Raw genomic sequence first — 11,698 nt, forward strand, 5'->3', positions numbered from 1 at the left:
AACTCGAGTTAATTCCCAAACAAGTATCTTACACCTATTCAATCAACCCCTATTTTCTCCCTTTGATATCTTCTTGCTTACTCTTGTTGCGATTGTCATTAGCCAATAGTTTAGACTTTTAGTAAATTTTAGTTTTAAATCACACAACTCTAAATTGTTGATCATCTTGGATAACAATTAAAACTAGAAGCTACGAAAATACTATTTAAATTCAATCCCTGTGGATACGATATTTTATATACTATATTCGACTAGCGAGCATAATCTTGTGATGTGTTTTTAACTCGTCAAAAAGCTTTCTTAGCCACGAAGCTCTTCACAAAACTTGATTTATAAGGAGAAGTGAGGATGACAAAGTCTTACCTATGTCGTAAGGAACGAGTTGATGTGTTCGCTTCTTGATTTTGAGTTGCGGATGATGGACTAGCTTCAAAACCCTAAGGATATTCTTAGGAGGTCTAGAGAGAGTTTTAGGTCTGATTTGGGTCAAAAATAAGGCTTGGAGATGAAGGCCACAACTTTATATAGCTTGATATTCTCAACCGACCTTGTGGGTCCTAAAGAGAGCTGCTTGCGCGTTCTCGTAAAAATGTAAATATCTCCCTACTGCGATATAATATCGACAAACTGTTTGATACATTGAAAACTAGACTCGTAGATATTAAATTTAGTGGGTATATCACCCCCTAACTCCAAGTATATTGGTAAAAAACTCAGTGACATTTGACCCAAATTTCAGTATAGTTTATGAATGTTTCTTGTGATGACTTTCGTCGACTATTGTTTCACAACTTGCCTGACTTCAAAACCTAACACACGACTATGATTAAACTAAAATACCTCATAAAATAACTTTTTTATCATGTTAATCACCCTAGTCTCACTCCAAAAGTTTGGGTTATCACATTCCCAACTTGCCGACTTTCGACAAAACTTATTTTCTTTGATTCGTTTAGCTTATAAACCTTACAACACTCTTGGTACTTGCAGTTCAAGATCTTATATATTTGTAACCTCCAAAGTAATATGATTAACTTAATTTATGTACTTTTAAAGCTGATCTCATTTTCGATCTTATATCAAATGATTCATACTTTTACGTATGAAAACATAGGGTGTAACATAATTTCTCCTTTGGAACATTCATCCTCTAATGTTGACTGATGCGCTTATTAGTCTCAAAACCTACAACTCTTATGAATACTTTAATATTGTCCTTGCCATCTAGGTAACTATTATGTGAATAAATCTAAAGGCTAGGGCATTCCCCCATTTAAGCCTCTTTCTCACACCACGACATGTGGTAGGAATTCTTCCAATCTCGTTACTGTTGCTACCTTCTGTCATGCAGCATGTATAACTCTGTCCTTGTACGTGCGCTTATCCGACTCTTCTTTTCTTTTTCCTCTAGCTTTTAGCCAGTCTTTAGGCCTCACTTTGTGAACATGTATATAACTATGACAACTTGTCCCTCTGGGCATCTGTAGGTGTACTGATGTTCTAAGTTTAGTACTTTGTCGAACTTACGACTATTGCTATATTTTGTTTCATAGCCTCGATTATCTATCTTCATGCCTTTACTGCATCCAGTTAGGTCATACTATACCATAACATTTACTTCAATTTATTATTACTGAGGTCTGCTACCCAACTCTAGGTTACTCTCTCGTTCTTTATCCTATATGTATAAATCTAAGTCCTTTAGTGCTTCCTCATTCTATTCATTTTAAGAATGACAACCTAATATCATCTCATACTTTGGAATTTTTATCCATCTATTATTGATTCACCTTAATGTTGATCTATAATCTACCATTGATAACTTGAAACCTCTTACGTGATACATTTCCACTAGGGCTCATGTCTCATTGGGGAACATCTGAAGTTATTTGCTTGATCTACCTAGGGACGATACTATACTTCAATAATCATATTTCATAGCATCTCAATGTGATTCATCTTACGTGAGTATTATAATTCCGTGCAATTCATGAAATTCATTCTCTTTGAATCATTACTCAATAGAAGGCCTAACGGTCATTCTATTCTTATTAATCATAATTACACTCTTATTCTACTACTAGGGCAACATTCCATCTCTTTTAAATACTCATAGTCTTAAACTCCTCCGTGTTCATACATGCTATACTGAGCTTTCTATAACTTACAGAAACCATTATCTCTCTTATTTTGATGGGCCTAATCCCAAGGCCTTACCTATTCTCGTCACCTTCTCTCTTACCTTTTTCTTATCCTTACTCCTCTCTACCTAAAACCTGGTTGCTCTACCCAACCCTCCTTTAACTTGCTAGCACCATATATTTCCTTATGTTATTCTGGAACCTCAAGCGAGACATCACACCACTTTTAACACTTCTTTACTCTCTTAAGTGGACCTATCGTTACCTGGAAACCATAGGCTGTCTTGTGTATATCACACTCTCTGACTCTAACGCGATTGTAGGCTGATCTCAAGTCTATCTTTGAGAAGAACTTGGCACCCTGAAGCCGGTCGAACAAATCATCAATTCTAGGAAGGGGAAATTTGTTTTTTATCTTGACCTTGTTCAGATGTCTGTAATCTATGCACATACATAGGGAGCCATCTTTCTTTTTCACAAATAAGACTGTTGCTCCTTAATAAGAAGTCCTTGGTCTAATGAAACCCTTATCTAATATATCTCTTAAATGCTCCTCAACTTCCTTTAATTTTGCTTGTGCCATCTTGTAAGGAGTAATAGATATTGGTTGCGTACCAGGCACTATATTGATGGGAAAGTCAATTTCCCACTCTGGAGGAAGACCTGGAAGCTCATCTAGAAATACGTTAGGGAACTCATTCACTACTGAAACTGATTCTAGAGTCGACGTTCCTTTATCTATGTCTCGAACATGAACTATATGATATAAGCATCCCTTGGCGATCATCTTCTTCACCAAAAGGTACAAAATAAATCTACCTTTTGGGGATGCAGAAACATCTTTCCATTCTATATTTGACCCTTTTGGCAAAAATTAAACTAGACCGTCTTCACTCTACATTCAACATTAGCATAGCAAGAAGAAAACCAATCCATACAAAGTATAACATCAAAGTCAATAATTTGTAACTCAATCAAGTTAGATGTAGTACTACGGTCGCCAATAACAACAGTGCAACCTCTAAAAACACACCTAGCTACTACTAAATCACCAACTGGGGTGGCTACCTCAAAAGGTTTAATGGTTTCTAGTTCTACCCAAACCTTAGAAGCATCAAAGGGAGTAACATATGATAGTGTAGAACCAAGATCTATCAGCACATACACATTATGAGAATTCATTGATAACGTACATGTAACCATGTCTAGCGAAGCCTCCCGATCCTGATGACCAACTAGAGCCTAGGTGCAATTTTGAGGACTACCTGTAGAAGGTGCTCAGCCTCTACCATGGTCCCCTGGTGTCTGAGGGACATGCCATTGCGGGCGTGCTGGTGCTGAAGAAACTACAACTGGTCTCGCTGGCTGCGCTACATCACTACCACCCCTAGACGGACAATCTCTCATAAAATGGACTGACTCACCACAAACATAACATGCATCTACACCTAACTAGCATTGGACCAAATAGCATCTACCATAATCAGAACACCTAGGGTAAATTTAACCACCCTGTCTAGAAATACCTCGATGCTGAGATCCTGAAGCCCATGATGCCTGACTAGCTCTAGACTGTGGGGGTCGATCAGATCTCGGCCCCTAAAATTAAGAAGGAGTAATAGCTGTTGGCTGCCTGACATTCTGATGTCTAGTAGAATCGGATGTCTCACCGAACGAACCTGAAAATCTACCTCTCTTGCTTGAGCTTCTATCTCAAGCAGCCCTGTGCTTCTGTTTCCTTTACTCAAATTCTTAGGATAATGCCTGAGTACGTGCAATGTCTATACCCGACTGCATAGATGCAATCATACACTCATTTACTAAGTGAGGACCAAGTCCCGTTACATACTTATGTACCCTATCCTCCATGTCTGATACAACTGCAAGACCAAACTTTGCCAAATAATTAAAGTAGAGCTTGTATTCTACAACACTCATACCCCCATCTCTCAATGTTAGGAACTGATCTAATAGTGCTCTACGTGTCTCTATAGGTAAGTAATGGCGGAGGAAAGCCTCTGAGAACTTCTTCCATGTAGCTGGAGTAGCATTTGCTCCCCCAGATATCTCCCAAGTGGTATATCAATCTATCGCTAGATCCTGTAATCTATATGCTGCCAATTCAACTGACTCTCTATATGTGGCATGCATAACTTTGAGGGCTTTGGCTATTCTATATAGAAAATCTTGGGGATCCTCTACCGTACTAGATCCCGTGTAAATTGGAAGCTCTAATATGAGGAAATCACGAATCCTAGAACCTGTATTCTCACCCTGAGGACTTGTATGTTGCAGTCTGGCCTGAGTAGCTGTAATGCTAGTCAACAATCTGGCGACCTTCCTCAAGTCATCATGTTGAGGAACCAGAGGTGCAGTAGCTGGAGCACCCTAACCTCTTTATAAACAGACAAAGTCTGTGAAGCTCCGGATGGATCCTCATGTCTGGACTTCCAATGCTCATCTAACTCAGGGGGTACACTGCTAGTACCCTGGCCAGCAATGACTTTTCCCTTCTAGACAGCTGTCAGTGTCTTTTGCGGCATCACTATATATAAAACATTTCGTTAGAAGGCTGAATTCTTATAACATAACTCTATCGCATGATCTAGAGATAAATGAAGGACAACCATCCTATAATTCTCTATAGCCTCATGTTCATATGTATGGCGTGCAACATACTCCTGAATAAGACTCTACTAGAAACGACATGTAGACACCTTAGGACTGAACTGCTCTGATACCATGTTTGTCATGACCCAGCCTAGGGCCACGACGAATAAGTGACATTAAGTGCCGATCATCACTAAACCTGCTGATAATTTACTAATCATGAATATAATTTAATAAACTGAACAAGCAAAAGCATAGCTGATAAGAATTGTACAATGTGGAAAGCCGACAAGGCTAACACACGATGACATATAAATACATACTAATGACATATGTGCATATCTACAGGCCTCTAGGTGTGCTGAATTAAAAAATTATTGGATGGGACCTGACCCCACCATACCCAAACCAGTTGACTCTACGCATACCAAAAGATAACTAACTCTGGGAGTAAGAGGAGTGACTCCAATAATTGGTAGATGGCCTAATGATGTGGCTCAAGCACTGATCTATCTCTACCTACGTGGCATGAAACGCAACGCCCCAGAAGGAACGTGAGTACAATATGTATAAAGTATGTAGGGTGGAAAGAATATGTAAAGCATACTAAAATATGACTGTAAGCTAGAATTCTAAATATTAGTTGAAATCTAAACAAGAGTCTGAACTAGTAACTAATATGGAATTGAACCAAAGTTTAAGCTGAAATTGTGCTAAAACTGAACTACTATATGAACTGGCACCTATCTGGCATTATGGGCTATATGCCCACCCAATAAGGTAACTGTACATTTAATCTAGCCTCGTGTATAGTCATGCAATGTAAACAGTAGCTGTATACACGTATATAACATGTCCGGATGGCATAGGCCAAATAAACGATTTTCCCTTTTTGTTTTTGTTGTGTTTTGACACGACTAGTCATTTTATATAATTGAGCCATGTTTCCCCTTTTGATACTTCACATATGTGTAATTTATGTTTTATGACTTTCGGGGCCGATTAGTTTCATTCCGGGAGGATTTCGCGTTGATTTAGACCCTATGGCTCTTGTCTTAGAAACCTAAGTTGATTATGTTGACCAATGTGTGCCTTCTATGAAAACAACCACGGAACGGTATTTTTATGGTTCCTATAGTTTTGTATAGTGATTTTAGACTTGGGTGTATATATGGAATCGAATTCGGAAGTTCGCAGGTTGATTTGTGTTGTTTTGTCGAAAATTGATAATTAGTGGTTTAGAAATTTGACCGTAGGTTGACTTTTGGCTACCAGGTTTAGATTTTTGTTTTTTTACTTAAAACAGGTTCGTTATGCTATTTAGAACTTGTGTGCGAAATTTGATATCATTTGGAGTTTATTTGATAGGATTCGATCGCTTAGTTGTAATTTTAGAATAAGTTCTTGTACTTTACTTTGAAATTCATGTGTTTTGGTATCCGATTTGTAGTTCTAGATGTTATTTTTGTATTTTGATTGTGTGAGCAAATTTATATGATTTTTTTAGACTCATGTGGATGTTTGGGTTGGAGCCCCGAGGGCTTGGTGAGTTTCAGACGTGATTCAGAATATTTTGGACTAAAAAACAGAAAACCTGGTATGCTGGTGCTCTAATGCTGCAATTACGAGCACCAACTTCGCAATTGTGAACATGGCAGGGGAGGTTTCGGTATCGCAAATGTGATTCGTAGTTTGCATTTGCGAAGTATGGGCCCGGGTTAGATAGCTTGCATTTACGAAGTATTTCTCGCATTTGCGAAGTCTGAGTCGCAATTGCGACATTTCCTCAATGTATTAGTGGCAGCAATTGCGAGCCTTTCTTCGCAATTGCGAACCCAATGTCGAAAATGCGACATCTGCAAGTGAATAAAGGTTAGAAAGTCGATATTTTGTCTCCTTTCTAACATTTTAGAACCCTATACTCGTTAGGAGGCGATTTGGGGAGGGGATTTTCACCTACAAACATTGGATAAGTGATTCTAATCAATTTCCTACTATATTTCATAATTATATCTTAGATTTAACATCAAATTTAAGTGAATGAAAGAGAAAAATGGGGAAATTTTGACAGGTTTTTGAATGAGAATTTGCGTTTTCCGAGTTTATTTGGACTCGGATTTGAAAACAAATCAAATATATGGACTCGTTGGATTATGGGTAGTCAAAATCTACCCTTGGACCCCTGTTTTGACCGGGCGGGCCCGGGGTTGATTTTTGTTGACTTTTTGAAAATTTTGTAAAGATCAAAGATTTATCTTTTTGTAATTGGTTTCCCTTAGATTAGTTGATATTAAGTCACTTTTGATTAGATTTGAGTTGTGTGTAGGGCAATTTTAGGGGAAAAGCTATTTCCGAGGGTTTAGTTAACCTAGTAGAGGTAAGTGTCTTGCCTAACTTTATGTGGGGGAACAACCCTTTAGGATTTGGGTTGATTGTGCTATTTGTGTTAGGTGAAAGCCGTGTACGCAATGTGACGAGTGGGTACACAGGCTATATTGGTATTTGTCCGGTTTAGGTTATTTAGACTCTTTCCATACCTTTAACTGAATTGTTATAACATGTTATATCCCTCATTTTAATCTACTCTTACATGTGTTAATCTTCCCTTACATGATTTATTTCATATTGTTGATAACTGTTCTACCTCTTACTTGTTATTTTTCTCTTATATGCTTTAGTTGAAGTTATTGCCTTCCTTATTGTCTTGTTACTTCTTAAATTGTTGAATTACTTTTATTTGAAGTTGTTATTTCATGGAATTTCTTCTTGTTGAGTTATTGGTGTTGAAGTTGTAAAAGCTATTATCTCATTAAGGTGAAGTTGTTAACTGTTGAGATATATATTTTTTTGATCAATTCACATTTATTTTTTTATTGTTCAGATTCTTGTACACATTGTGGTTGAGCCATGGTCTATTTGCTATAAAAATATTAGTATTGTTGATTCTTTTGGCAAATTAGGGAAAATAATTTTCAAAACTAAATGTAAGGCTCACACGGTGATATAAGGAAAGATTGTGATTGAAATTGTGAAATGTGAATACAAGGTGGTACCTCGGTTGTGATTCTTGTTGTGCATTTCATATTGAAAAGAGTTATTGGTTGAACAATTATTGTTGCTTTTATTCTTCCTTGTCTTACCAGTATTTGACTATTTGTGGTTCCCATTAATTGCTTCCTTCTTGTTGTCTTTATGCTTACAATTCTATCATTAGTTTTCGTTATAAAATTGCTCCATTATCATTCGTTTCTCCGCTTTCCATTACTTCCAGTTGTTATATTTTTGTTCTGCTTATCTTGTCCTAGTAGGTGTCTTGACCTGGCCTCGTCACTACTCTACCGAGGTTTGGCTTGATACTTACTGGGTACCATTGTGGTGTACTCATACAATGCTTCTGGATAACTTTTGTGCATATCCACGTATGTCTGCCCATGATATGCACTAGTGATTGACAAATTTGCTATTATACAGAGACTTCAAGGTATACCTGCTCGACGTTCGTAGGCCTCAGAGTCACCTTCCGTTATCTTCTCATTACTGGTATTTCCTTATTCAGACAGTGTTGTAATAGACGTTTATAATATTCTGTAGAGTTGATGACTCAGTTCCACCTATTTTGGGAAATGTGTTGTTGAGATCCTATTTTGGAAGTTTATATGAGTTTATATGTTTTACTTTAGTATCTCTATCTGATTATTTTTGTTAAATTATTATTAAATATTAGGCTTACCTAGTCTTAGAGACTAGGAGCAATCACAAAATCCTAAGGTGGGAAAACTGGGGTCGTGACAAGTTGGTATCATAGCCCTAGGTTCATAGGTGTTACGAGTCATAAGCAGGATTAGTAGAGTCTTGCAGATCAATACAAAGACGTCTATACTTTTCTTCGAGAGGCTACGAAACTATTAGGAAAATTCCACTTTTTTGATTCCTTATCATGCGAGTTGGTTGACTTCAAAATCTGAATCTTTGACTTTCTATTCTCTCAGGGATGGTGAGGACACACACTAATGGATCTGAAGATCAGACACCCATGCTCCCTACCATAGCCGCGAGAGGCCGGGGCCGGAGTAGAGGCCGAGGAGGGGCACGTGGTGCAACTAGAGCACCTTCCCGAGCAGTGACTGAGGAGCCACCAGTAGCTCTGATTGGGGGGAAAGCACTCAAGGTGGATGTTGTCACCCCTGCACTTCAGGAAACCCTAGCACAGTTCTTGAGCATGTTCGGTACTTTAGCTCAGGAGGGGTTGATTCCACTTGCACAAACCATATCTAAGGGTTGGGGAAGGAGTTCAGACTCCCGCGTCCAGTACTCTAGAGTAGCGGGTCTATGTTGATCAGGTCCCGGAGGTTATGCCAGTGCAACTTGTTATTCTGATTCATCTCGAGGTTAGGTAAGTGACATATGAAGAGGAGCAACATATACTTGAGAGGTTCAAGAAGTATCATTATCCTACTTATAATGGCCTAGATAATAGGATGCGTAGGGCTTTCTAGAGAAGTGCCACTTATTTTCCGCACCATGGGTATTGTGGAGACAAGCAGAGTTGCTTTTACTACATTCCAGCTGTCAGGGGTTGCGTATCAATGGTGGCGGGCTTACGAGGAGGGTAGCACATCCGATACAACTTCACTTACATAGACTCAGTTTTCAGAGATGTTTTTGATAGAGTTTGTTCCATAGACCCTTCGGGCTGCATGGCCCATGGAGATTGAGCATTTGCGCCAGGGTACCATGACAGTGTTAAAGTATGCCATCGGATTTAGTGAATTGTCTAGACATGCACCTGCCTTAGTTTCTACAGTTAGAGAGCGAGTCTGCCGATTCATCGCGGGGCACAACTATTGTATTAGATTTAGCATGGCTTGAGAGTTGGAGACGGATACTCCATATCAACAGGTGGTAGAGATCGCGCGGAGGTTGGAAGGTATACGGGGCCGTGAGAGAAAGGACAAGGAGGCTAAGAGGGCTCGAGGTTCTGGAGGATATAGTGGTGACCGCGCCCCAGCTGCAGCCTATCATGGTAGAGGGTATGTGAGCTGTCTAGTTCATTTTGCACTTCCATCTTCTAGTGGTGCTCCGGATATTCCAAGGTCTTAGGTTCTCTAATTTGCTCATCCACAATCTAGTGCACCTCCTGTATGAGGTACCTTCAGCGGTCAGTCTAGCATACCAGGCCACGGCTAATTTCAGTAGCCATGCCTACCGAGAGCTTGTTTTGAGTGTGGCGATACCATACATATGGTGATGGACTACCCCAGACTTAGGAGGGGTGTACCTCCATAGACTACTCATGCTCCACGTATTCCACCGGGTCTAGAGACTTCTCAGTCCATGGTTACTACTCCAGTGGCCCCTCCACCTGCACATCCAGTGAGGGGTGGAGGTCAGACGGGTAGAGGTCGCCCTAGAAGGGGAGGTCAGGCCAGATTTTATGCTTTTTCGGGTAGGATAGAGGCTGACGCATTAGACGCAGTCATCATAGGTATGGTTCCGGTTTGTTTTAAGGATGCATCAGTCTTATTTGATCCGTATTTGGATATATCTCGTAATTCTTTAAGCTCTCATGTTTATGTGTCCCCGCCTGTGGGAAATTCTTTTGTTGTGGAACGTGCGTATTGATCGTCTTTAGTTATTATTGGTGGTTTTGAGACCAGAGTTGATCTATTACTACTCAATATGGTATACTTTGATGTGTTCTTTGGCATGGACTAGTTGTCACTCTATCATGCTATTCTGGATTGTCACGCCAAGACTGTGACACTGGCTATGTTAGGTTTTCCGCGGTTAGAGTGGAGGGGTACATCGGATTATGTTCCTATCCGGGTCGTGTCCTTTCTAAAGGCTCGACGAATGGTTAAAAAGGGATGTGATGCATATCTAGTCTCTGTGAGAGATGTAAGTGCTGATACACATACCATTGAGTCAGTTCCGGTAGTGAGAGGCTTCCTAGATGTATTCCCAACAGATCTTCCAGGCATGCCGCCCGATATATATATCCATTTTGGTATTGACTTGTTTCTGGGCACTCAACTAATTTCTATTCCACCATATCTTATGGTACCACCAGAGTTGAATGAGTTGAATGAGCATCTGCAAGAGTTGCTCAATAAGGGTTTCATCCACCCTAGTGTTTCACCATGGGTTGCTTCAGTTCTGTTTGTGAAGAAGAAAGATGGTTCCATGCGCATGTGTATTGATTATCGGCAGTTGAAAAATGTTACAGTAAAGAACAAATACCCATTACCGCGCATTGATAACTTATTTGACCAGCTACAGGGTGCTAGAGTGTTCTCAAAGATTGATTTGAGGTCAGGATATCATCAACTTAAGATTCGGGATACAGATATATCGAAGACTGCCTTCAGACTCGAAATGGTCACTACGAGTTTCTTGTGATGTCATTTGGGATGACCAACACCCCAAAAACATTTATGCACCTAATGAATAGTGTATTCCTGCCATATCTTGATTCATTCATCATTGTGTTTATTGACGGCATCTTGGTGTATTCCTACACTCGGGAGGATCATGAGAAGTATCTGAGGATCGTGCTCTAGACCTTGAGAGAGTAGAAGTTGTATGCAATATTCTTAAAGTGTGAATTCTGGCTTGATTTGGTGGCATTTTTTGGTCATGTGTTGTCCAGTGAGCGGATTAAGGTAGATCAGAAGAAGATTGAAGCAGTTCAAAGTTAACCTAGACCATCTTCAGCTGCTAAGATTCGGAGTGTCATTGGTTTGGCCAGGTATTACTGCCATTTCACATAGGTTTTCTCATCCATTGCTGCACCTATGACTAGATTGACCTAGAAGGGTGCTCCTTTCAGATGGTCCGAGGAGTGTGAGGTGAGCTTTCAGAATTTCAAGACTTCTTTGACTACAACCTCAATGTTGGTGTTGCCTACGGGTTCGAGGTCTTACACTGTGTACTGTGACATACTGTGT

At 39.6% G+C, this 11,698-nt stretch overlaps 1 protein-coding gene across 1 annotated transcript; it reads right to left on the reverse strand.

The window, feature by feature from the left end:
• Positions 1 to 2,637: 2,637 nt before the first annotated feature.
• On the reverse strand, positions 2,638 to 9,951 carry LOC138894184 (uncharacterized). Its single transcript, XM_070178865.1, has 8 exons — positions 9,925 to 9,951; positions 4,535 to 4,630; positions 3,991 to 4,208; positions 3,821 to 3,905; positions 3,668 to 3,740; positions 3,431 to 3,556; positions 3,027 to 3,292; positions 2,638 to 2,931 (listed from the first exon to the last, which is right to left on the reverse strand). The coding sequence occupies exons 1-8, from the start codon at positions 9,949 to 9,951 to the stop codon at positions 2,638 to 2,640; spliced, it is 1,185 nt and encodes a 394-aa protein (XP_070034966.1).
• Positions 9,952 to 11,698: the final 1,747 nt, after the last annotated feature.

This window comes from Nicotiana tomentosiformis, chromosome 6, assembly GCF_000390325.3.
Source record: "Nicotiana tomentosiformis chromosome 6, ASM39032v3, whole genome shotgun sequence".
NCBI lineage: Eukaryota > Viridiplantae > Streptophyta > Magnoliopsida > Solanales > Solanaceae > Nicotiana > Nicotiana tomentosiformis.